General features: G+C 46.3%; 1 protein-coding gene across 2 annotated transcripts; it reads right to left on the reverse strand.

Annotated features, from left to right (window-relative positions):
• Positions 1–994: 994 nt before the first annotated feature.
• On the reverse strand, positions 995–27,654 carry LOC139542959 (V-type proton ATPase subunit S1-like protein). 2 transcript variants are annotated; one of them, XR_011668572.1, is made up of 7 exons: positions 27,469–27,654; positions 4,700–4,755; positions 4,418–4,494; positions 3,943–4,193; positions 3,455–3,749; positions 3,033–3,351; positions 995–2,806 (listed from the first exon to the last, which is right to left on the reverse strand). XR_011668572.1 is itself a non-coding variant. In XM_071348982.1 (6 exons), the coding sequence occupies exons 1-6, from the start codon at positions 27,567–27,569 to the stop codon at positions 3,085–3,087; spliced, it is 1,047 nt and encodes a 348-aa protein (XP_071205083.1). In that variant the 5' UTR covers positions 27,570–27,654; the 3' UTR covers positions 995–3,084. The 2 variants fall into 2 exon arrangements, 1 of the variants encoding a protein (XP_071205083.1); XM_071348982.1 differs by having other exon boundaries at positions 995–3,351.
• Positions 27,655–27,862: the final 208 nt, after the last annotated feature.

The raw sequence follows: 27,862 nt of genomic DNA on the forward strand, positions 1-27,862 counted from the left end.
AAGTTTAGTATAGTGCAGGACAGTACAGTAGAGTACAATACACTGGAGTTGAGTACCCTGTAATGGACTGTAGTGTACTGTACTGAACTATACTTTACTGTACTGTTCTGAACTCTACTGTTCTGAACTATACTTTACTATACTTTACTGTACTGTTCTGAACTATACTTTACTATACTTTACTGTACTGTTCTGAACTATACTGTACTGTTCTGAACTATACTGTACTGTTCTGAACTATACTGTTCTGAACTATACTTTACTATACTTTACTGTACTGTTCTGAACTATACTTTACTATACTTTACTGTACTGTTCTGAACTATACTTTACTATACTTTACTGTACTGTTCTGAACTATACTGTACTGTTCTGAACTATACTGTACTGTTCTGAACTATACTGTACTGTTCTGAACTATACTGTTCTGAACTATACTTTACTATACTTTACTGTACTGTTCTGAACTATACTTTACTATACTTTACTGTACTGTTCTGAACTATACTTTACTATACTTTACTGTACTGTTCTGAACTCATCTCAACTGTGCTGTACTTTGATGTCCAAACGTGTGAATCATAGACATCTATGATTGGTTCAGATTTGGTTGGGTCCGAACCAAATTTGGTCTTGTTTGGGGGCAGAGTTCACCAAAATAATTGCCAGTGTGTAGAATAATACCCAAATATGCAAAGGAGGATATTTCTACCTTTGTGTACCTCTACATCACCATGAAGAAAATGACATTCATATCCATAATTATGAGGGAGATTTTACTGAAATTCTGTTACCAAACTTAGCATCTGCACAGTTCTTCGTGTAAAATGTAAAAAATAGTCATTGTGCATAGTTGTATGGTTTGTTAAACTTTGAAATCAATGGTTTTTGTTTGGCATACATTTTAAAGTGAAAAATTTGAGTCTCAGTGCAATTCCGTTACCGTGGTAAAGGCAAAATAACCCACCAGACATAACAAGGCGACTCTTAGCAATTTAATTTGATTATTGTTTATTGATCAAACTACATAAATTGTTCCATGGAGAAACCTCCTCCACTGGTTTCATAGTTTGTAGGATACATTTATGACCAAAGTACACTGCTACAGACTGACAGAACTGCCATATCGAATGTAAGTTCTACTTACTGTCATGCTGAGTGTTATTCTGTAATAGTGAGTTACTGATGTTGTTACTGGTTGCTAGTGTTGTCTCTGGAGTATAATGGCCTCTATATGTACTTGCGGACGGACGGCATTCCATAAGTATCGTCCCTATGTTTACATTTGTACTGGAAAGTCACAGTTGGATCAAAGGTAGACTCAGCAATATGACATCATCATACACAGCAGGGTGACATCCCGCTTACAGAAATCAACAACAACAAAATTATAATCTGCCAAGACTGCCCCTATTGGCTCTTCCCCAGAAAGGGAAATATTGGCAGATTTGAATCTGTTATTGTGTCTGTGAAGCAGGAAGTCGCCCCACTGTGGACAATGATGTCATACTGCTGAATCTACCTTTAAACTGGACTGTACTTCTAGGGTGTCATGTCTGGCCCAGTTCAAGACAATTATAAGACAGACAGTGTTATATGGTAATACTGTAGAAAAAAAAGAATATGCATTGATACTGTCACCGATCCTCATAGCACAATGTTTAACTGATAACTATGTAATTGTGCGCTATCTGAAGATAGTAAACAGCTATGATCATACGACCTTAACATATCTACAGCACTGTATATCCTTGTGATTATGAGCAGTAGTAGAATAGCCTTCCTGTACCTAGTAGTATTTCTTGATTACACTGTATATTAAAAAAAACTTCAGCTGAGAGATACATCTGTACATTTGAGTGTTTTTCGTTTGTTATTTACATTGTAACTGTACTTCTCATGTTCACATTGTCATGCGTAATGGAAAATCCTTTAGCTTCACTTTGGCAGTCAAAAACCCAGCAGCGTGGCTGGCAGCTCCTTCACCACCCTTGTCCGTACTCCATAGACTCTCAGTGAGTGACGTCTTCTTATAGACCCGCGTCGTTCGTTGCCCTCAGAAGGGCAGTCTTGTGCAGCTTATTTCCATGTTTAGTCTTTAGTGTTGAGAGTTAGCCATTAGCGCCTGCCAGGCTAACCCATGTTGTGCTAGTTAGTCGAACCCCTCAGACTGGTGGCTGGTCCATTCAAGTCCCAAAAGTCTACGCCAGGGGCAGGGTGGGAAACCCCAGAGGTTCAGGAGAGCCACAGTGACCAATCTAGTTCACTCCAGCCAGGTGCCAGGTGCCAGGTGCCAGACCAGTGGTTCCCAAATAGTTGTGTGACATGAACCACCAAGACCCTCTAGAATTCTTGAGATACCCTCCAGATTATCTCAAACAAGTTTCCAGCTCAAGTACAATCTTAACCCAGTAAGATGTGTCTGTGATCTACCAGTGGATCCTCACACTCCATTTGAGAAACACTGTGCTAGATGACCTTATTCAATTTATGACAGAGTGCAGCTAATTCAGTGAAAATGCCATGAGATTCGACAAAATATTCCTTTTATTGGTATGAATTTGGCAATGTGTCAATGCTAGGATTGGGAGTGGGGACTCCACACACCAAAGCCCAGTTATGCTAAGGGGTGAGGGCCCCTAAGCAGGCTTGGACGATGGCAGGGTTAGCTGCAGTCGTTAACTGTTGAATCGGGTGCTTCAGTGCCTGGCTGAGGTGAAAGCTTGGTGACACTGTGTCCCTCCAGGGCCCCTGGTCTCTTCCTGACCTTCAACCCCACGATCAAGAGGTTTTAACATCCAATAACCTTAGGTAGGAAATGAATGTGAAGGTTCAGGTCAATGAAAAAAGGAAGGATGGTAGACAAACACAGTTTTAATGCTTCAAAAAATGTGATAGCTTAGTATTGTTAACATGTTAACATGTTGGTCTTATAATAGAGAACAGGCAAAAGCCAACAGGTGAAAATAGTTGTCACTAGTAAACAAACATTTGGAAGCATGGAAAACAGTGTGGGTGCAACTTTTTCCCACTTTCATTCACCAGCATCCACGACTCTCTATCTTCTCCCTCTCTCTTCCTCTCTCACAGGCAGTTCTTGTCGGGTAGCTCGTACTGCTGTGAGGCCCTACGCTCTAGAGCTTTGCTCAGCCTGCGTGGGAAATACACCATAGCTTTATGTTCCTCATAGCGGTCGATGTGTTTGAGGTGCACCACCATGTGCAGAGCGTAGGCCAGCACCAACAGCAGGATCAGAGAGGTCACCAGGCCCATCAGTATGGCTGGGGTCAGGAAGGTGGCACAGTCGCTGGCCGACGCAAACTTATCAGACATGACGTTGAACGCCTGGATCTGCAGAGAGGAAGAGAGGAAATAGGAAATATTACAAGGTGAAGTAAACAAGTTTTTTTATAGATAAATCAATCAGTCATTAAAAACGGTCAAAGCTCCATACCTGGAAGTCAGTAAACGTGATGTGCCAATTAGCTGAGGTGTCAGTGTGTGAGCTGGGCACCAGGAGGGTGTCATATTTGTGCTGACTGCTGACATGCTGGCAGTGATAGGAGGAGGTGGCGGGGGCGTACACCTCGCTGGCGTTGAATGTAGCCTCATGGGTCCAGTTGTAGTGGATGTGGACGCTGTCTAAGGTGAACCAGTTCTGCCCTGCCGACTCGTAGAATGTGTTGGACATCTGCAACCTGATAACAAGTCCCCTGAGGTCCTCCACATCGCCAAATTTCAGTGATAGCCTATGTACAAAAACAAACTCAAATGTTGATTGAAAAGGACCGGGCCTTTAGTAGGTAGACCCTGAGTGAGAAATACAGGACTCATCTCATTGTAACAATATTTTCCTCCATTAATTGAATGTATAATTTCAACTTTTGATAACTACATAGCAGTCGATACAACTCATGGTCGGACATGATTTACAGTACTTACGTAGCCTTCTCCTTGGTGCAGATGGATCCCTTGGTGTCCACAGGGGCGTTGGGTCCGAAGGTCTTCTCCGTCAGGTCTATGAAGGTGTGGTTCTTGTAGCGGACGGCCAGGCGCTTGGCTTTGAACAGGATGCAGGTCTTGCCATTGTAGGCCACGCTCAGAGGAGAGTAGGGCCCGAATATGGGGGACTGGAGCAGCTTTCTCTTGCCCTTGTCATGGCCATGCTGGTTGAGGTGGTGCCAGCTATCCCGCTGCAGAGAGGAGGGGTAGAGGGGAGATTGGATCAATTAATATAATTGATTGACAAGAAACGCCACACACATAGTTATCACGGTAGTAATAGTAAGACTAGTAAAACAAACTGTAGAGAATCTGAACAGTGTCCCCTAGGGGGCGATGTGATACTACAATGCACAGGATCAGAGAGAGCGGGGATAGAAAGAGAGCGAGAAGAGAGACAGAGAGAGACTTCTACCTTCAGTAATCTTTTGAGTGGGCTTTCCTCAGTGGGCACATAACTCTCAGCCACCAAGCTCATTCCATCAATACCACCTGACACACAGAAACACAAATAAAAGAGTCAAATACTATTTGGCTAAAATATATTTGCTTACAAATACACTGCCTACCTACATGGACATTGACGCTTCAAGCTGTATGTTTGGGCAGTAGTTTTTAAACCGATACTGCATAAACATGTCTAAGACAGGCTTGATTGCGTCAGGCTCATAATCATGAGACATGATTTGTTATTTACCCGCTCTGATTCTCACAGCTGGGTATGGGACCTCTGTAACATAGTCGACTTCTGTGCTGTAGAGACAAGAGAAAATGACAATGTGGTTAAAAGATGCAGCTACATGTCCGTGCACATATTTTCTCAGAGTTGACAGAGTAGATTTCAAACCAGCACAAGGCAATATAGGCAAGCTATACTATTAGTGGCGATACTATACCTTCAGCAGTTCACCTTTTGATCACTAACCAGATCATCATAGCCAATGTCTCCTGAGCATTCTGGTAGGGTTAGGAATTGCCAGGGACCTCACGATACAATATCACAATACTTAGGTGGCGATACGATATGTATTGCAATTCTCACGATCATATATGTATTGCGATTCGATACAGTGATTTTATTGCTCACGATGTCTGTTGCAGAGGGACAAGAGAGAGCCATGAGAAAACACGTTTAGATCAGTCATGGAAATAAAAGTGCTGAAAACAAATTGGTTCCCTATTTAAAAAGAAGATGGAGAACAAGCTATGAAGGAAACATACTGGAGTTTTGGTGCAGGTACAACCAACTAGCGAAAATATGATATTGTCAAAAGGATATGATATATCGTCAAAAATAATATCCCGATATGTAACTGTATAAATGTTTTCCCCCCACCACTACTTTCTGGCGCCAAAAGGCTGGCATGCTGGTGGCAGCTACACATTGGTAATGGGTGGTGGTATATCTCTCCAATACAAAGCTTGTTTTATTTACTATCAAACCTTGACACTAGCGGTGGCCTACATGCAGTATCAGAGGATAAACACAATCATTTGACCGTATAGTTGTGATTGGTCAGCTTTGTATTGTCCTGTCCTGTCCAGGCTGATCATGCAGTAGAGCTGGGAAGATAAAACTAAAATGATCGACGCCAACAATTTATCGAGGACATTTTACTGATACCGATAATCCCAATAAATAGTCTACTAGAGAAATGTGAAGTTTAAGGAAATAAGTCTGCTAATATGGGCTAATGTTACAATTGATAGTAACAACATTCAAAGTAGCAGTATTTTACCTTTAATTTACCTTTATTTTACCATTTATTTTACCTTTATTTAACTAGGCAAGTCAGTTAAGAAAAAAATCTTATTTTCAATGACGGCCTAGGAACAGTGGGTTAACTGACTTGTTCATGGGCAGAATGACAGATTTTTACCTTGTCAGCTTGGGGATTCGATTTTACAGCTTTCCGGTTACTAGTCCAACGCTCTAACCACTAGGCTACCTGCCGTCCCATAGTAGTAGTAGTAGTAGTAGTAGTGCTAATGGTATGGTAATATATAAAAGTAGGCTAACAAATGTACATGAATGTTATAATCGTTCTATAATCGTTCTACGTATCGTTCTATTTATGGTTATCGTGATAATTCAGTCAATTTATCCATAACGCCCAGCTTTACCATTCAGGCTAGGCTGTCTGTAGTTTAAACCCCCAGTGGTTAATCTCAATCTGTGTGTGTGTGTGTGTGTGTGTGTGTGTGTGTGTGTGTGTGTGTGTGTGTGTGTGTGTGTGTGTGTGTGTGTGTGTGTGTGTGTGTGTGTGTGTGTGTGTGTGTGTGTGTGCGCGCGTGTGGGAACTAGGTTAGATTATGAGTTTGAATGCCTTGCCTCTGCTCAGCATGCAGTGATCTTACAGACAGGCTGTGCAGTCAGTCAGTACCCAGACCTGATCAGTACCCAGACCTGATCAGTACCCAGAACTGATCGGGCTGGTGACAAAACTAAAGCACCCAATTCCTTTAAAGTCTCACTCTCCTTTTCACCTCATTTATCACCTGATTTACTGAACAAAGGCTCATCTTAATAGGTGGTACAGGTATCCTCATAACATCGTACAAGTGTGTGTGGGGGGGGCTATTCTAATACTCCTCTATTGTTCCTCAAGCACCGGGGGAGGCCGATGACATCACAGTGCACCCATCAGACCAACTCATTGGATGGACACCTCCTTGAAGTTTGCAGTTGTGTATAAAAAATTAAAAACATTTTCAAAACATGTATTTTTTTACTCTTAAATTTGTGTACATTACCATATTTATACATGAGATATTGTTTTTCAACAGGAAAAGTAAAAGAAATAGCTGGAATGCTTTTAGGCATAGATAAAGAACAACCACAGTACAGATTCCCCCCGAGGGTTTGCCCTATATTTTAAGCACTTCGTACGTTGTTTTTGCATCAATATCGAATGACAATGTCTGTGAGAGGAATAGCTTGCATGGACTGTTGAGTGTAGCTTTTAACCCAATTGACAACTCAGTGTAAAGTAAACATTGTGAGTGAACTTGCTATGAGGTTTGCTTTTAATTCAATTCAATTCAAGGGTTTTATTGGCATGGGAAACATATGTTAACATTGCCAAAGCAAGTGAAGTAGATAATAAACAAAGGTGAAATAAACAATAAAATGAACAGTAAACATTACACTCACAGAAGTTCCAAAATAATAGAGACATTTCAAATGTCATATTATGTCTATATACAGTATTGTAACAATGTGCAAATACAAGTACAAAAGTACAATATTTTAAATAAATAAACATAAATATGGGTTGTATTTACAATGGTGTTTGTTCTTCACTGGTTGCTCTTTTCTTGTGGAACCTTTATCTGTGCTTTGCTTGACTGAATTGGGCCCTATAGTATGTTGTGCAGAAGTAGCTAGGATGTTAATTAACATAGGCCATTACACCAAAATTGTTGGAATTCACTGTCTGTACACTACCAGCTATTAGACAGATAGGCTGTTTAATAATACCCTGATCAGCTGGATTTGAAGAAATTATTTTTTATTTAGAAAATTATACCCTGATCATTTCCTCTGGGGTAGCTTTCCATCTGGGCATGTCTGTGCTGTTACACATCTGCTGTTATCAGACAGTAACCTGTTATCAGACAGTAACCTGTTATCAGACAGTAACCTGTTATCAGACAGTAACCTGTTATCAGACAGTAACCTGTTATCAGACAGTAACCTGTTATCAGACAGTAACCTGTTATCAGACAGTAACCTGTTATCAGACAGTAACCTGTTATCAGACAGTAACCTGCCAGTAACATGGCACTGTGCATTTGTCCACCTGGCTCAAGACTATAGGATCTGGGTTCAGGAAGGGATATCAGAAAGGCACTCCTCACTGGGCACAGATGACAGTTCAATGTCTAGTTTTGATAAACATTTGATTGAGTTATCAACTAATGTGAATTTCCAAGTAAAACCAACAAACATTTTAATCAGCTCATTGCATTTAGGTAAAGGCTGGATGAAAAAAAATCATTTTTTAAAATTTATGTCTCATTCATTTACTTTTTGCAAATCCCATCAGTTTTCCATGTTGACTCAATGTCATCACATTTATATTTTTAGTTGAAATGACGTGTAAACAACGTTGATTCAACCTACTTGTGCCCAGTGTGACCTGGTCTAGTGATCACCAACCCTATTTCTAGAGAGCTGTAACAAAAGCTGTTGTTCAGGAACAGTTAAATGGTCTGGGGCCGTTAGCTCTGGTGCTATTGCCTAGGGCCCGGTTTCCCAAAAGCATCTTAAAGCTAAATTCATCGTTAGAACCTTCGTAGTAGCATCGTTAAATCTGCGAGCTAAGAGCATCGTTAAAACCATCGTTACTAAACTTGCACTTGAAAACGCTCGTTATTTTCCGACTCCCTCAGATCACTAGTAGAACAGCTAAGTGCGTCGTTAGATGCTTTTCTTTGCTCTTCCATGTCACTTTATTCACAGTAGATCTCTGCTAAACATAGAATGAAGAAGTTGATCTGTCTGACGGTGACTGCCGATAACTGCAGAACGAAGTTAACTACAAATACAACGTTGCCAAAGTCTTTGCAATTGTTACAAACAAGTGAAGAATAAAAATCTGCTTCAAATGGAAGCCAATATGACTGCATGTGTGGCTCTAACGACGCACTCAGCGAATGTTCTCTCTGCGTGGTGTTTTGGGAAACGCACGTTACATCTTCGGCCGTTGTAGGAACAATGCATAATTAAAACACTTGTAAACTTAAATTCCATCGCTATCGGGAAACCGGGCCCAGGTAAAGCAAGCTTGGGCTTGACATAGATAATTGGTGGGGCTGTTGCTCAAGTCAAGGACAATTACTAGTCTTATTATAACAGTCTTAATTAGTTCTGAGAAGTGAGCTGTTAGCAGTCAGGGGCTAGAGGGGTTGCTTTTCAGGAAGCGTTAGATTAGAAGGTCAACCTAGTATCTGTTAGCATCCGTCCAGGAGGTCAGGTGGACACACCAGGGGAAGTTCCTGCCAGGCTAGGGGCATCTCATTGCCAGCCCACCTGACTGAGGGATCAGGATTAGTGTAGGGGTGGAACACTGGAGCAACGTCTCTGGGGCTAAAAACACTGTTTAGTGCCAGGAGAGCACCAGGATGCACTGAGCTCTCCAGGTCCAGCTGCATGACAAGAAGAGAGATTAGACCATGAGTGGCTATTCTTATCCTCAAAGAGCCTGTGTGGGTCCAGGCGTTTGTTCCAGCCAAGCAATCGACCTACATGTGATTCAACATATTAACTAATCATAGGCTTCAACCAAGCTGGCTTTGATTAGTTGGGGAAAGAATAAGTGCACTATTTGTGGAGAACGGTAGATAATTGGACCATGCACATTGGGACAATTGGAAGAGCTACCTGTCATGTCTATTTCCTGACTTCTTTGACCTATGACATATGTGTCTAATCCTTTATCCTCCTTTATCTTATTCTAGCTACATGTTAGGAAGCAGAGTTACAATGTCTAAACATGCACAGAGGTTGCTTAAAGGATACAACAGCCTAATTGTCTAGTTTTGTTTCCAAACAGAGGAGAGTTGATGAACTTAAGGACCATTTAATTAGTATTTATTTAGACGTAGGGACGCACAACAACAGCATGGTGTTTCTCTACCGTAGTAGATTAACATTTTTAGAAGAAAATTATCTTGCTATTGCTTATTTATTTAGCAAAAAGTGTTGTCCTTTTCATTTACAGAAACAGAAAAAATAACAACTCGTGAACGCAATGCTTTTCGACCAGGCGGTCTTCTGCAGACAGTGGCACCCTGCTGCTGATGACGCGTGTTTACTTACACATAATCAAATACGCAAATGCGTAATTCATGAATGTTACTTAAGCAAGGTCACCTTCTTTTGGTTGTTTGGATTACCTGCCCCCCTCGAGCACTTTTCCCAATGTCCCCGTTGCCTTTATTGACCCAGAACTTTCTGATTGGATGGGCTGTCATGATAATGAACACATGGTTTCCAAGTATTTGATGGCTTTTCTCTCCCATTTCAACCATTACCATAAGCCCATCCTCCGATTTTCCCATCCACCAGCCGCCACTGTTGTGACGATAGTGTCCCTTGTAGTCTACCTTTGGTCCTCTCCATTGCGCACACTATGTAGAGTAAGCTGCTATGTTCTGTGTATGAATCAAATGAAGATGGAGTTTAGCTTCTCTGATGCCAGCTACAGTAGATCTGATGTAGACTGAGCTTACCCTAAAATGGAGGTGCTGAGATAATGATGTTGGAAGTTGATGTGTTGGATTCTTGACGTGTGCCTGCCCTAGTAGTGCCGTTTGGCAGTTTGACCTGGCATGTGAGACTGTGATAGCGTGCCAGGCTGGTTGACGTCTGTGACTTATCACCTGCATCTGTTCTCCTACCGACACCCAGCGTAAAATAAACAGACGCATAACAACACAGCCACTCAATAAAAACATCCCATTTGATTTACACCCAATATGCATAGAATGTAACTAAATCAACACAGGGGCCTACGGCGCCGAATGACACTAAAGACCTCATTTTACCCTCAACTACACTAATAGGTCCTCCATCAGCCCGGTTTCCTAAACATCACAGCTCCACACACGAGTGAATACCCAGGCTTCAGCTGGCTGGAAGAGGCTGCCTTGCAAGTGTTTGTATATAAACGCAAGTAAGCCCAGCCGTTTGTTCCTGTGCCAGTTTGGCCAGGTCAGCTGCAACCCTGTTACTGGCTGACCCTGTCACACGGAGCCCGAGTGCTGAACAGGCCCTTTATATAATCAAAGCTATTCCACAGCCACTTCTTGGCTCACCTCACAGAGGCACTCTTCAACACAAAAAGACAGACACACATTTATATTTTTGTAATTTAGCAGACTCTCTTATCCTGAGCAATTATGTTAAAGTGCCTTGCTCAAGGGCACACCAATAGATTTCTCACCTAGTTGGCTTTAGGATTCAAACCAGCGCCCTTTCGGTTACTGACCTAATGCTCTTAACCACTAGGCTACCTGCCACCAGGACACACAGGGACACATGGACCCACACTCATACAGAAGGAACAGGCACATATAAACTATACGCACTAGCATCTGCATATTCAAATATACAAAGTCAAACACCTGTCCAGACACACAGACATTCATGGAGATGTAATGTATACCATGCACACATTCACACACAAACATACATTGATAAACGATAACACAAACAACAGAACGATACACATACACTCTCTACTGGGCTGAGTTGGCTATACTGGAGCAGACAAGGTGTGGTACGCATCAAACAGTAAACAGGACAAGCTCGCTCTGCCAATGCAGTGACTCTGTTCAGAAGCACTGCTCTACAGCGATGGAGATTGGTACCTCAATGAACTCTCAGCGTCTCCTACCTCTCTGGGCCTCTCTACCTCTGCCTTATACAGCAAGTAGATTACCAGGATATTTTTCAATTGTCATCTGTTTTACTTACCCTTCATTTATTCAGGGAAGCCTCGTTGAGGTTGTAATCTGTGTTATTTACCCTTCATTTATTCAGGGAAGCCTCGTTGAGGTTGTAACCTGTGTTATCCTGGTCAGGAGGCATTATCACTAAGCACCAATAGCCTGTCTGCATTACCCCTTCCTACATGTCTTTGATACGTTAATTGTATATGCAGGTGATGACTAATAATAGACTATTAGAGCAGATTAAGACTAAAGCGTTTAGAGAGACTCTAAGGTCGCCTGCTGCTACTCAGGTGGCTGTGTTTTTATGCTTAAGAACTGACCTAAGGACAGATTTGGAGGTGTGATAAATATAGTGAGGTCTGCTTGGGATCAGGAGTCAGATCCCTGCTACTGGTCAAGATTAAGTTAATCAGAAAATAGTCCTCTGTTTTATGAGTACTTTGATAAGAGAGGTAAAACAATAGGAACAAAAAGAGTATGTATGAATCAGTATGAAAGCAGCCAACGTGTGCTCAGCATATGTGGGAACTCCTTCAAGACTGTTGGAAAAGCATTCCTCATGAAGCTGGTTGAGAGAATGCCAAGGGTGTGCAAAACTGTCATCAAGGCAAAGGGTGGCTACTTTGAAGAATCTCAAATATATTTTGATTTCTTTAACACTTTTTTGGTTACTACATGATTCCATGTGTGTTATTTAATAGTTTTGATGTCTTCACTATTGTTCTACAATGTAGAAAATAGTAAAAATAAAGAAAAACCCTTGAATGAGTAGGTGTCCAAACTTTTGACTGGTACTGTATGTTTTACAGGTAAGTTTAAGATAACAGGCATGTTGAATGTTCATCAGTTGAAAAGTATTGTGATATTGGACATGGCTCTAGTCCGGAGTCTATAGCTACCCTCCTGTAGGTTTACACTCCAACCCTGTTCCTGGAGAGCTACCGTCCTGTAGATTTTCACTCCAACCCTAATCTAGCGCACATGATTCGAATAATTAGCTGGTTGATGAACGGAATCAGGTTGGTTACAACTGGGGTTGGAGTAAAAACCTACAGGACGGTAGCTCTCCAGGAACAGGGTTGGAGTGTAAACCTACAGGAGGGAAGCTCTCCAGGAACAGGGTTGGAGTGTAAACCTACAAGACGGTAGCTCTCCAGGAACAGGGTTGGGGTGTAAAACCTACAAGACGGTAGCTCTCCAGGAACAGGGTTGGAGTGTAAACCTACAGGACGGTAGCTCTCCAGGAACAGGGTTGGAGTGTAAACCTACAAGACGGTAGCTCTCCAGGAACAGGGTTGGAGTGTAAACCTACAGGACGGTAGCTCTCCAGGAACAGGGTTGGAGTGAAAACCTACAGGACGGTAGCTCTCCAGGAACAGGGTTGGAGTGTAAACCTACAGGACGGTAGCTCTCCAGGAACAGGGTTGGAGTGTAAACCTACAGGAGGGTAGCACTCCAGGAACAGGGTTGGAGTGTAAACCTACAGGACGGTAGCTCGCCAGGAACATGGTTGGAGTGTAAACCTACAAGACGGTAGCTCTCCAGGAACAGGGTTGGAGTGTAAACCTACAAGACGGTAGTTCTCCAGGAACAGGGTTGGAGTGTAAACCTGCAGGACGGTAGCTCTCCAGGAACAGGGTTGGAGTGTAAACCTGCAGGACGGTAGCTCTCCAGGAACAGTGTTCGAGTGTAAACATACAGGACACTAGCTCACCAGGAACAGGGTTGGAGTGAAAACCTCCAGGACGGTAGATCTCCAGGAACAGGGTTGGAGTGTAAACCTACAGGATGGTAGATCTCCAGGAACAGGGTTGGAGTGTAAAACCTACAGGACGGTAGCTCTCCAGGAACAGGGTTGGAGTGTAGTAAACCTACAGGACGGTAGCTCTCCAGGAACAGGGTTGGAGTGTAAACGTACAGGACGGTAGCTCTCCAGGAACAGGGTTGGAGTGTAAACCTGCAGGACGGTAGATCTCCAGGAACAGGGTTGGAGTGTAAACCTACAGGACGGTAGATCTCCAGGAACAGGGTTGGAGTGTAAACCTACAGGACGGTAGCTCTCCAGGAACAGGGTTAGAGTGTAGTAAACCTACAGGACGGTAGCTCCCCAGGAACAGGGTTGGGGTGTAGTAAACCTACAGGACGGTAGCTCTCCAGGAACAGGGTTGGAGTGTAAACCTACAGGACAGTAGATCTCCAGGAACAGGGTTGGAGTGTAAACCTACAGGACGGTAGCTCGCCAGGAACATGGTTGGAGTGTAAACCTACAAGACGGTAGATCTCCAGGAACAGGGTTGGAGTGTAAACCTACAAGACGGTAGCTCTCCAGGAACAGGTTTGGAGTGTAAACCTACAGGACGGTAGATCTCCAGGAACAGGGTTGGAGTGTAAACATACAGGACACTAGCTCACCAGGAACAGGGTTGGAGTGAAAACCTCCAGGACGGTAGATCTCCAGGAACAGGGTTGGAGTGTAAACCTACAGGACGGTAGATCTCCAGGAACAGGGTTGGAGTGTAAAACCTACAGGACGGTAGCTCTCCAGGAACAGGGTTGGAGTGTAGTAAACCTACAGGACGGTAGCTCTCCAGGAACAGGGTTGGAGTGTAAACCTACAGGACGGTAGATCTCCAGGAACAGGGTTGGAGTGTAAACCTACAGGACGGTGGATCTCCAGGAACAGGGTTGGAGTGTAAACCTACAGGACGGTAGCTCTCCAGGAACAGGGTTGGAGTGTAGTAAACCTACAGGACGGTAGTTCTCCAGGAACAGGGTTGGAGTGTAAACCTACAGGACGGTAGCTCTCCAGGAACAGGGTTGGAGTGTAAACCTACAGGACGGTAGATCTACAGGAACAAGGTTGGAGTGTAGTAAACCTACAGGACGGTAGCTCTCCAGGAACAGGGTTGGAGTGTAAACCTACAGGACGGTAGATCTACAGGAACAGGGTTGGAGTGTAAACCTACAGGACGGTAGCTCTCCAGGAACAGGGTTGGAGTGTAAACCTACAGGACGGTAGATCTACAGGAACAGGGTTGGAGTGTAAACCTACAGGACGGTAGATCTACAGGAACAGGGTTGGAGTGTAACCCTACAGGACGGTAGATCTAAAGGAACAGGGTTGGAGTGTAAACCTACAGGACAGTAGATCTCCAGGAACAAGGTTGGAGTGTAGTAAACCTACAGGACGGTAGCTCTCCAGGACCATGGTTGGAGTGTAAACCTACAGGACGGTAGATCTACAAGAACAGGGTTGGAGTGTAAACCTAAAGGACGGTAGCTCTCCAGGAACAGGGTTGGAGTGTAAACCTACAGGACCGTAGATCTACAGGAACAGGGTTGGAGTGTAAACCTACAGGACCGTAGGTCTAAAGGAACAGGGTTGGAGTGTAAACCTACAGGACGGTAGCTCTCCAGGAACAGGGTTGGAGTGAAAACCTACAGAACGGAAGCTCTCCAGGAACAGGGTTGGAGTGTAAACCTACAGGACGGTAGCTCTCCAGGAACAGGGTTGGAGTGTAAACCTACAGGAGGGTAGCACTCCAGGAACAGGGTTGGAGTGTAAAACCTACAGGACGGTAGCTCTCCAGGAACAGGGTTGGAGTGTAGTAAACCTACAGGACGGTAGCTCTCCAGGAACAGGGTTGGAGTGTAAACCTACAGGACGGTAGATCTCCAGGAACAGGGTTGGAGTGTAAACCTACAGGACGGTGGATCTCCAGGAACAGGGTTGGAGTGTAAACCTACAGGACGGTAGCTCTCCAGGAACAGGGTTGGAGTGTAGTAAACCTACAGGACGGTAGTTCTCCAGGAACAGGGTTGGAGTGTAAACCTACAGGACGGTAGCTCTCCAGGAACAGGGTTGGAGTGTAAACCTACAGGACGGTAGATCTACAGGAACAAGGTTGGAGTGTAGTAAACCTACAGGACGGTAGCTCTCCAGGAACAGGGTTGGAGTGTAAACCTACAGGACGGTAGATCTACAGGAACAGGGTTGGAGTGTAAACCTACAGGACGGTAGCTCTCCAGGAACAGGGTTGGAGTGTAAACCTACAGGACGGTAGATCTACAGGAACAGGGTTGGAGTGTAAACATACAGGACACTAGCTCACCAGGAACAGGGTTGGAGTGAAAACCTCCAGGACGGTAGATCTCCAGGAACAGGGTTGGAGTGTAAACCTACAGGACGGTAGATCTCCAGGAACAGGGTTGGAGTGTAAAACCTACAGGACGGTAGCTCTCCAGGAACAGGGTTGGAGTGTAGTAAACCTACAGGACGGTAGCTCTCCAGGAACAGGGTTGGAGTGTAAACCTACAGGACGGTAGATCTCCAGGAACAGGGTTGGAGTGTAAACCTACAGGACGGTGGATCTCCAGGAACAGGGTTGGAGTGTAGTAAACCTACAGGACGGTAGTTCTCCAGGAACAGGGTTGGAGTGTAAACCTACAGGACGGTAGCTCTCCAGGAACAGGGTTGGAGTGTAAACCTACAGGACGGTAGATCTACAGGAACAAGGTTGGAGTGTAGTAAACCTACAGGACGGTAGCTCTCCAGGAACAGGGTTGGAGTGTAAACCTACAGGACGGTAGATCTACAGGAACAGGGTTGGAGTGTAAACCTACAGGACGGTAGCTCTCCAGGAACAGGGTTGGAGTGTAAACCTACAGGACGGTAGATCTACAGGAACAGGGTTGGAGTGTAAACCTACAGGACGGTAGATCTACAGGAACAGGGTTGGAGTGTAACCCTACAGGACGGTAGATCTACAGGAACAGGGTTGGAGTGTAAACCTACAGGACAGTAGATCTCCAGGAACAAGGTTGGAGTGTAAACCTACAGGACAGTAGATCTCCAGGAACAAGGTTGGAGTGTAGTAAACCTACAGGACGGTAGCTCTCCAGGACCATGGTTGGAGTGTAAACCTACAGGACGGTAGATCTACAAGAACAGGGTTGGAGTGTAAACCTAAAGGACGGTAGCTCTCCAGGAACAGGGTTGGAGTGTAAACCTACAGGACCGTAGATCTACAGGAACAGGGTTGGAGTGTAAACCTACAGGACCGTAGGTCTACAGGAACAGGGTTGGAGTGTAAACCTACAGGACGGTAGCACTCCAGGAACAGGGTTGGAGTGTAAACCTACAGGACGGTAGCTCTCCAGGAACAGGGTTGGAGTGAAAACCTACAGAACGGTAGCTCTCCAGGAACAGGGTTGGAGTGTAAACCTACAGGACGGTAGCTCTCCAGGAACAGGGTTGGAGTGTAAACCTACAGGAGGGTAGCACTCCAGGAACAGGGTTGGAGTGTAAAACCTACAGGACGGTAGCTCTCCAGGAACAGGGTTGGAGTGTAGTAAACCTACAGGACGGTAGCTCTCCAGGAACAGGGTTGGAGTGTAAACCTACAGGACGGTAGATCTCCAGGAACAGGGTTGGAGTGTAAACCTACAGGACGGTGGATCTCCAGGAACAGGGTTGGAGTGTAAACCTACAGGACGGTAGCTCTCCAGGAACAGGGTTGGAGTGTAGTAAACCTACAGGACGGTAGTTCTCCAGGAACAGGGTTGGAGTGTAAACCTACAGGACGGTAGCTCTCCAGGAACAGGGTTGGAGTGTAAACCTACAGGACGGTAGATCTACAGGAACAAGGTTGGAGTGTAGTAAACCTACAGGACGGTAGCTCTCCAGGAACAGGGTTGGAGTGTAAACCTACAGGACGGTAGATCTACAGGAACAGGGTTGGAGTGTAAACCTACAGGACGGTAGCTCTCCAGGAACAGGGTTGGAGTGTAAACCTACAGGACGGTAGATCTACAGGAACAGGGTTGGAGTGTAAACATACAGGACACTAGCTCACCAGGAACAGGGTTGGAGTGAAAACCTCCAGGACGGTAGATCTCCAGGAACAGGGTTGGAGTGTAAACCTACAGGACGGTAGATCTCCAGGAACAGGGTTGGAGTGTAAAACCTACAGGACGGTAGCTCTCCAGGAACAGGGTTGGAGTGTAGTAAACCTACAGGACGGTAGCTCTCCAGGAACAGGGTTGGAGTGTAAACCTACAGGACGGTAGATCTCCAGGAACAGGGTTGGAGTGTAAACCTACAGGACGGTGGATCTCCAGGAACAGGGTTGGAGTGTAAACCTACAGGACGGTAGCTCTCCAGGAACAGGGTTGGAGTGTAGTAAACCTACAGGACGGTAGTTCTCCAGGAACAGGGTTGGAGTGTAAACCTACAGGACGGTAGCTCTCCAGGAACAGGGTTGGAGTGTAAACCTACAGGACGGTAGATCTACAGGAACAAGGTTGGAGTGTAGTAAACCTACAGGACGGTAGCTCTCCAGGTACAGGGTTGGAGTGTAAACCTACAGGACGGTAGATCTACAGGAACAGGGTTGGAGTGTAAACCTACAGGACGGTAGCTCTCCAGGAACAGGGTTGGAGTGTAAACCTACAGGACGGTAGATCTACAGGAACAGGGTTGGAGTGTAAACCTACAGGACGGTAGATCTACAGGAACAGGGTTGGAGTGTAAACCTACAGGACGGTAGCTCTCCAGGAACAGGGTTGGAGTGTAAACCTACAGGACGGTAGATCTACAGGAACAGGGTTGGAGTGTAAACCTACAGGACGGTAGATCTACAGGAACAGGGTTGGAGTGTAACCCTACAGGACGGTAGATCTACAGGAACAGGGTTGGAGTGTAAACCTACAGGACAGTAGATCTCCAGGAACAAGGTTGGAGTGTAAACCTACAGGACAGTAGATCTCCAGGAACAAGGTTGGAGTGTAGTAAACCTACAGGACGGTAGCTCTCCAGGACCATGGTTGGAGTGTAAACCTACAGGACGGTAGATCTACAAGAACAGGGTTGGAGTGTAAACCTAAAGGACGGTAGCTCTCCAGGAACAGGGTTGGAGTGTAAACCTACAGGACCGTAGATCTACAGGAACAGGGTTGGAGTGTAAACCTACAGGACCGTAGGTCTACAGGAACAGGGTTGGAGTGTAAACCTACAGGACGGTAGCACTCCAGGAACAGGGTTGGAGTGTAAACCTACAGGACGGTAGCTCTCCAGGAACAGGGTTGGAGTGAAAACCTACAGAACGGTAGCTCTCCAGGAACAGGGTTGGAGTGTAAACCTACAGGACGGTAGCTCTCCAGGAACAGGGTTGGAGTGTAAACCTACAGGAGGGTAGCACTCCAGGAACAGGGTTGGAGTGTAAAACCTACAGGACGGTAGCTCTCCAGGAACAGGGTTGGAGTGTAGTAAACCTACAGGACGGTAGCTCTCCAGGAACAGGGTTGGAGTGTAAACCTACAGGACGGTAGATCTCCAGGAACAGGGTTGGAGTGTAAACCTACAGGACGGTGGATCTCCAGGAACAGGGTTGGAGTGTAAACCTACAGGACGGTAGCTCTCCAGGAACAGGGTTGGAGTGTAGTAAACCTACAGGACGGTAGTTCTCCAGGAACAGGGTTGGAGTGTAAACCTACAGGACGGTAGCTCTCCAGGAACAGGGTTGGAGTGTAAACCTACAGGACGGTAGATCTACAGGAACAAGGTTGGAGTGTAGTAAACCTACAGGACGGTAGCTCTCCAGGAACAGGGTTGGAGTGTAAACCTACAGGACGGTAGATCTACAGGAACAGGGTTGGAGTGTAAACCTACAGGACGGTAGCTCTCCAGGAACAGGGTTGGAGTGTAAACCTACAGGACGGTAGATCTACAGGAACAGGGTTGGAGTGTAAACCTACAGGACGGTAGATCTACAGGAACAGGGTTGGAGTGTAACCCTACAGGACGGTAGATCTACAGGAACAGGGTTGGAGTGTAAACCTACAGGACAGTAGATCTCCAGGAACAAGGTTGGAGTGTAGTAAACCTACAGGACAGTAGATCTCCAGGAACAGGGTTGGAGTGTAAACCTACAGGACAGTAGATCTCCAGGAACAGGGTTGGAGTGTAAACCTACAGGACGGTAGCTCTCCAGGACCAGGGTTGGAGTGTAAACCTACAGGACGGTAGATCTACAAGAACACGTTTGGAGTGTAAACCTAAAGGACGGTAGCTCTCCAGGAACAGGGTTGGAGTGTAAACCTACAGGACGGTAGATCTACAGGAACAGAGTTGGAGTGTAAACCTACAGGACGGTAGCACTCCAGGAACAGGGTTGGAGTTTAAACCTACAGGACGGTAGCTCTCCAGGAACAGGGTTGGAGTGTAAACCTACAGGACGGTAGCTCTCCAGGAACAGGGTTGGAGTGAAAACCTACAGGACGGTAGCTCTCCAGGAACAGGGTTGGAGTGTAAACCTACAGGACGGTAGCTCTCCAGGAACAGGGTTGGAGTGTAAACCTACAGGACGGTAGATCTCCAGGAACAGGGTTGGAGTGTAAACCTACAGGACGGTGGATCTCCAGGAACAGGGTTTGGAGTGTAAACCTACAGGACGGTAGCTCTCCAGGACCAGGGTTGGAGTGTAGTAAACCTACAGGACGGTAGTTCTCCAGGAACAGGGTTGGAGTGTAAACCTACAGGACGGTAGATCTACAGGAACAAGGTTGGAGTGTAGTAAACCTACAGGACGGTAGCTCTCCAGGAACAGGGTTGGAGTGTAAACCTACAGGACGGTAGATCTACAGGAACAGGGTTGGAGTGTAAACCTACAGGACGGTAGCTCTCCAGGAACAGGGTTGGAGTGTAAACCTACAGGACGGTAGATCTACAGGAACAGGGTTGGAGTGTAAACCTACAGGACGGTAGATCTACAGGAACAGGGTTGGAGTGTAACCCTACAGGACGGTAGATCTACAGGAACAGGGTTGGAGTGTAAACCTACAGGACAGTAGATCTCCAGGAACAGGGTTGGAGTGTAAACCTACAGGACGGTAGCTCTCCAGGAACAGGGTTGGAGTGAAAACCTACAGAACGGTAGCTCTCCAGGAACAGGGTTGGAGTGTAAACCTACAGGACGGTAGCTCTCCAGGAACAGGGTTGGAGTGTAAACCTACAGGAGGGTGGCACTCCAGGAACAGGGTTGGAGTGTAAAACCTACAGGACGGTAGCTCTCCAGGAACAGGGTTGGAGTGTAGTAAACCTACAGGACGGTAGCTCTCCAGGAACAGGGTTGGAGTGTAAACCTACAGGACGGTAGATCTCCAGGAACAGGGTTGGAGTGTAAACCTACAGGACGGTGGATCTCCAGGAACAGGGTTGGAGTGTAAACCTACAGGACGGTAGCTCTCCAGGAACAGGGTTGGAGTGTAGTAAACCTACAGGACGGTAGTTCTCCAGGAACAGGGTTGGAGTGTAAACCTACAGGACGGTAGCTCTCCAGGAACAGGGTTGGAGTGTAAACCTACAGGACGGTAGATCTACAGGAACAGGGTTGGAGTGTAAACCTACAGGACGGTAGCTCTCCAGGAACAGGGTTGGAGTGTAAACCTACAGGACGGTAGATCTACAGGAACAGGGTTGGAGTGTAAACCTACAGGACGGTAGATCTACAGGAACAGGGTTGGAGTGTAACCCTACAGGACGGTAGATCTACAGGAACAGGGTTGGAGTGTAAACCTACAGGACAGTAGATCTCCAGGAACAGGGTTGGAGTGTAAACCTACAGGACGGTAGCTCTCCAGGAACAGGGTTGGAGTGAAAACCTACAGAACGGTAGCTCTCCAGGAACAGGGTTGGAGTGTAAACCTACAGGACGGTAGCTCTCCAGGAACAGGGTTGGAGTGTAAACCTACAGGAGGGTGGCACTCCAGGAACAGGGTTGGAGTGTAAAACCTACAGGACGGTAGCTCTCCAGGAACAGGGTTGGAGTGTAGTAAACCTACAGGACGGTAGCTCTCCAGGAACAGGGTTGGAGTGTAAACCTACAGGACGGTAGATCTCCAGGAACAGGGTTGGAGTGTAAACCTACAGGACGGTGGATCTCCAGGAACAGGGTTGGAGTGTAAACCTACAGGACGGTAGCTCTCCAGGAACAGGGTTGGAGTGTAGTAAACCTACAGGACGGTAGTTCTCCAGGAACAGGGTTGGAGTGTAAACCTACAGGACGGTAGCTCTCCAGGAACAGGGTTGGAGTGTAAACCTACAGGACGGTAGATCTACAGGAACAAGGTTGGAGTGTAGTAAACCTACAGGACGGTAGCTCTCCAGGAACAGGGTTGGAGTGTAAACCTACAGGACGGTAGATCTACAGGAACAGGGTTGGAGTGTAAACCTACAGGACGGTAGCTCTCCAGGAACAGGGTTGGAGTGTAAACCTACAGGACGGTAGATCTACAGGAACAGGGTTGGAGTGTAAACCTACAGGACGGTAGATCTACAGGAACAGGGTTGGAGTGTAACCCTACAGGGCGGTAGATCTACAGGAACAGGGTTGGAGTGTAAACCTACAGGACAGTAGATCTCCAGGAACAAGGTTGGAGTGTAGTAAACCTACAGGACGGTAGCTCTCCAGGACCAGGGTTGGAGTGTAAACCTACAGGACGGTAGATCTACAAGAACACGTTTGGAGTGTAAACCTAAAGGACGGTAGCTCTCCAGGAACAGGGTTGGAGTGTAAACCTACAGGACGGTAGATCTACAGGAACAGGATTGGAGTGAAAACCTACAGGACGGTAGCTCTCCAGGAACAGGGTTGGAGTGTAAACCTACAGGACGGTAGCTCTCCAGGAACAGGGTTGGAGTGAAAACCTACAGGACGGTAGCTCTCCAGGAACAGGGTTGGAGTGTAAACCTACAGGACGGTAGCTCTCCAGGAACAGGGTTGGAGTGTAAACCTACAGGAGGGTAGCACTCCAGGAACAGGGTTGGAGTGTAAACCTACAGGACGGTAACTCTCCAGGAACAGGGTTGGAGTGTAAACCTACAGGACGGTAGCTCTCCAGGAACAGGGTTGGAGTGTAAACCTACAGGAGGGTAGCTCGCCAGGAACATGGTTGGAGTGTAAACCTACAAGACGGTAACTCTCCAGGAACAGGGTTGGAGTGTAAACCTACAAGACGGTAGCTCTCCAGGAACAGGGTTGGAGTGTAAACCTAAAGGACGGTAGATCTCCAGGAACAGGGTTGGAGTGTAAACATACAGGACACTAGCTCACCAGGAACAGGGTTGGAGTGAAAACTTCCAGGACGGTAGATCTCCAGGAACAGGGTTGGAGTGTAAACATACAGGACACTAGCTCACCAGGAACAGGGTTGGAGTGAAAACCTCCAGGACGGTAGATCTCCAGGAACAGGGTTGGAGTGTAAACCTACAGGACGGTAGCTCTCCAGGAACAGGGTTGGAGTGTAAAACCTACAGGACGGTAGCTCTCCAGGAACAGGGTTGGAGTGAGAACCTACAGGACGGTAGCTCTCCAGGAACAGGGTTGGAGTTTAAACCTACAGGACGGTAGATCTCCAGGAACAGGGTTGGAGTGTAAACCTACAGGACGGTAGCTCTCCAGGAACAGGGTTGGAGTGTAAACCTACAGGACGGTAGCTCTCCAGGAACAGGGTTGGAGTGTAAACCTACAGGACGGTAGCTCTCCAGGAACAGGGTTGGAGTTTAAACCAACAGGACGGTAGATCTCCAGGAACAGGGTTGGAGTGTAATCCTACAGGACGGTGGATCTCCAGGAACAGGGTTGGAGTGTATACCTACAGGATGGTAGCTCTCCAGGAACAGGGTTGGAGTGTAAACCTACAGGACGGTAGATCTACAGGAACAAGGTTGGAGTGTAGTAAACCTACAGGACGGTAGCTCTCCAGGAACAGGGTTGGAGTGTAAACCTACAGGACGGTAGATCTACAGGAACAGGGTTGGAGTGTAAACCTACAGGACGGTAGCTCTCCAGGAACAGGGTTGGAGTGTAAACCTACAGGACGGTAGATCTACAGGAACAGGGTTGGAGTGTAAACCTACAGGACGGTAGATCTACAGGAACAGGGTTGGAGTGTAACCCTACAGGACGGTAGATCTACAGGAACAGGGTTGGAGTGTAAACCTACAGGACAGTAGATCTCCAGGAACAAGGTTGGAGTGTAGTAAACCTACAGGACGGTAGCTCTCCAGGACCAGGGTTGGAGTGTAAACCTACAGGACGGTAAATCTACAAGAACACGTTTGGAGTGTAAACCTAAAGGACGGTAGCTCTCCAGGAACAGGGTTGGAGTGTAAACCTACAGGACGGTAGATCTACAGGAACAGAGTTGGAGTGTAAACCTACAGGACCGTAGATCTACAGGAACAGGGTTGGAGTGTAAACCTACAGGACGGTAGCACTCCAGGAACAGGGTTGGAGTGTAAACCTACAGGACGGTAGATCTACAGGAACAGAGTTGGAGTGTAAACCTACAGGACCGTAGATCTACAGGAACAGGGTTGGAGTGTAAACCTACAGGACGGTAGCACTCCAGGAACAGGGTTGGAGTGTAAACCTACAGGACGGTAGCTCTCCAGGAACAGGGTTGGAGTGAAAACCTACAGGACGGTAGCTCTCCAGGAACAGGGTTGGAGTGTAAACCTACAGGACGGTAGCTCTCCAGGAACAGGGTTGGAGTGAAAACCTACAGGACGGTAGCTCTCCAGGAACAGGGTTGGAGTGTAAACCTACAGGACGGTAGCTCTCCAGGAACAGGGTTGGAGTGTAAACCTACAGGAGGGTAGCACTCCAGGAACAGGGTTGGAGTGTAAACCTACAGGACGGTAACTCTCCAGGAACAGGGTTGGAGTGTAAACCTACAGGACGGTAGCTCTCCAGGAACAGGGTTGGAGTGTAAAACCTACAGGACGGTAGCTCTCCAGAAACAGGGTTGGAGTTTAAACCTACAGGACGGTAGATCTCCAGGAACAGGGTTGGAGTGTAAACCTACAGGACGGTGGATCTCCAGGAACAGGGTTGGAGTGTATACCTACAGGACGGTAGCTCTCCAGGAACAGGGTTGGAGTGTAAACCTACAGGACGGTAGATCTACAGGAACAAGGTTGGAGTGTAGTAAACCTACAGGACGGTAGCTCTCCAGGAACAGGGTTGGAGTGTAAACCTACAGGACGGTAGATCTACAGGAACAGGGTTGGAGTGTAAACCTACAGGACAGTAGATCTCCAGGAACAAGGTTGGAGTGTAGTAAACCTACAGGACGGTAGCTCTCCAGGACCAGGGTTGGAGTGTAAACCTACAGGACGGTAGATCTACAAGAACACGTTTGGAGTGTAAACCTAAAGGACGGTAGCTCTCCAGGAACAGGGTTGGAGTGTAAACCTACAGGACGGTAGCTCTCCAGGAACAGGGTTGGAGTTTAAACCTACAGGACGGTAGATCTCCAGGAACAGGGTTGGAGTGTAAACCTACAGGACGGTGGATCTCCAGGAACAGGGTTGGAGTGTATACCTACAGGACGGTAGCTCTCCAGGAACAGGGTTGGAGTGTAAACCTACAGGACGGTAGCTCTCCAGGAACAGGTTTGGAGTGTAAACCTACAGGACGGTGGATCTCCAGGAACAGGGTTGGAGTGTAAACCTACAGGACGGTGGATCTCCAGGAACAGGGTTGGAGTGTAAACCTACAGGACGGTAGCTCTCCAGGAACAGGGTTGGAGTGTAAACCTACAGGACGGTGGATCTCCAGGAACAGGGTTGGAGTGTAAACCTACAGGACGTTGGATCTCCAGGAACAGGGTTGGAGTGTAAACCTACAGGACGGTAGCTCTCCAGGAACAGGGTAAGAGTGTAAACCTACAGGACGGTGGATCTCCAGGAACAGGGTAAGAGTGTAAACCTACAGGACGGTAGATCTACAGGAACAGGGTTGGAGTGTAAACCTATAGGACGGTAGATCTACAGGAACAGGGTTGGAGTGTAAACCTACAGGACGGTAGATCTACAGGAACAGGTTTGGAGTGTAAACCTACAGGACGGTAGATCTACAGGAACAGGGTTGAGTGTAAACCTACAGGACGGTAGATCTACAGGAACAGGGTTGGAGTGTAAACCTACAGGACGGTAGCTCTCCAGGAACAGGGTTGGAGTGTAAACCTACAGAACGGTAGATCTACAGGAACAGGGTTGGAGTGTAAACCTACAGGACGGTAGATCTACAGGAACAGGTTTGGAGTGTAAACCTACAGGACGGTAGATCTACAGGAACAGGGTTGGAGTGTAAACCTACAGGACGGTAGATCTACAGGAACAGGGTCGGAGAGCCCTGGTCTAGCTAATAACATTCCTCTTGAAACTCTAAAGCTACCATTCTACAGTACCTTTCATATGGATCTTTCTCTACTATCCTACCTTCCCCCCTGAATGTACACTTCTGTCTCCTATGAATCTCTAGCCAGTGAATATAGATCTTTGAAATTAAAGGCAGTTCTTTTTATATAACAGAATCTCAGTTTGTGGCAGAGCAGAGAGGAACCAATATACTGTATGTAGTAAGACAGACAAACACATGGGAGAACTATGTAAGTTATTGTCTTCTGTTTGTTTTGAAGATGCAGCTTTAGCTTTTGAAAGATAGAAGAAAGAAATGCAACTAATGTAGCTGATTGTCAAATCAATGAGAAAACAAACAATTAGTCAAGCCTGTTGACATTGTCTACATTTGCGAGGAATGATTCATAAGCATGGAAATATATACAATTACAGCGATCCAGAATGTCTTTGTCTGGTTGTGTAAACATTTCTATAGCATGTGAAACTATTCAATGGAAACAAACAAAAGTTTACTGTCCCGGTAATTGTTTAGTTGAAGAGCCAAGCGAAAATTGCCAAAATATTCACATCTGAAATATTTTAATTTTATTTAACTAGGCAAGTCAGTTAAGAACAACAGATTTTTACCTTGTTAGCCCAGGGATTCAATCTAGCAACCTTTCGGTTATTGGCTCAATGCTCTAACCACTAGGCTACCTGCCGCCCCCATGAATATCAACAGAAAAACATTAGAATCCTCACAACAAGCAGTAGTTCTGACTGTAGTATTGATTGTAATAGTTATATAGTGAATACAACTGTAATGTTATCAAGTATATCTCCAAGAGAGTAAGCATAAAGCCTCAACATTGCCCCCCTTTGTGGTGCTGAGAAAGAAAAATCATTCTATGCCATCAATGATAAAAATTCCATGCAGAGGTAAACATTGATTCCTGCACCTTTCCCAACGTCAATGCCCCTAGCAGCAGTGTTGACAAAGGCCCTCTCTCCCTCTCTCGCTCTCTCACTTTCTCTCTTGCTCTCTCTCCCAGAGACAGGTCTGTACTGCCTGGGTTTGGCCTCTGAATATTTAATCTTGCTACATCTGACCTGCAGGACCGTGTGTACGCAGACAAGACCGAGTAGCATCCACCTTCTCACCCTTCTTTTTCTCTCTCTCTCTTTCTCCCCCTCTCTCTCCCTCTTTCTCTTCATCTGTAAACAGAGCCCAACAGACCAGCCCTTCTTCTCCTCTGTCCCATCCCTTTGTTTTGTTCCTATTCTCCCCTCCTTTCCATTGTCCTGGCCTTATTTACCTGGCCTTCCATTGTCCTGGCCTTATTTACCTGCTCCCTGCCAGACAGACACCAGCCGTGTGATCAATGACAAATGCCTGATGCATGCTAAAATATACACAACCATACAGTATCCGACCACAGATTCAACAACGCTTTTACAGCAACAGCATCGTTTTCAGATCTGATGCCTTGTGTATTTAAGTAGAGATAGGGAGATAGACAGAGAGACAGGAAGGGAGATAGACAGAGAGACAGGAAGGGAGAGAGACGGAGAGACAGGAAGGGAGATAGACAGAGAGACAGGAAGGGAGAGAGACGGAGAGACAGGAAGGGAGAGAGTGAGGGAGAGAGACAGAGAGACAGGAAGGGAGAGAGAAAGAAAGACAGAGAGACAGGAAGGGAGACAGAGGGAGGAAGAAAGAAAGAAAGGGAGAGAGGGAGGAAGAAAGACCCTTGTTGCACATCAGCCTCCCAGCATCCTTTGACCCCCCCCCCCCCCTCCCAATCACAGAGGGTATTTACCTTCTCTCTAGGAGTGCAGGCACTTGATCAAAGGACAGGGTGGGCTGGCTGAAGGCAGACAGCAAGGCAGAGGAGAGCAGGAGGAACGCGTGTGCAGCCATTGAGACAATGAGAGGAGACTGCCGCTGGTGAGCTCCGCTTCATTATCTGCTCCTTCCCTGTATCGCCAGCCACTTAGCTCACTGACAGACAGCCATAGCAGCCAGTCACAGCGCAGGAGAAGAGATCAATGTGCGTCATACTCACACAGTCACACAGCCCCTCCCTTCCACCTCTCCCTCCCTTCTCCCTTCTCTGTCATCCTCCCTATTTTTCTCTCTCTCGTTCTCCCTCTCTCATGCAAGCATAGCTGCAGGCAAACCCTAAGTATAGACAGGCTTATTATTCCCCCCCC

The sequence above is a fragment of the Salvelinus alpinus genome, chromosome 17 (genome assembly GCF_045679555.1).
Source record: "Salvelinus alpinus chromosome 17, SLU_Salpinus.1, whole genome shotgun sequence".
Lineage (NCBI taxonomy): Eukaryota > Metazoa > Chordata > Actinopteri > Salmoniformes > Salmonidae > Salvelinus > Salvelinus alpinus.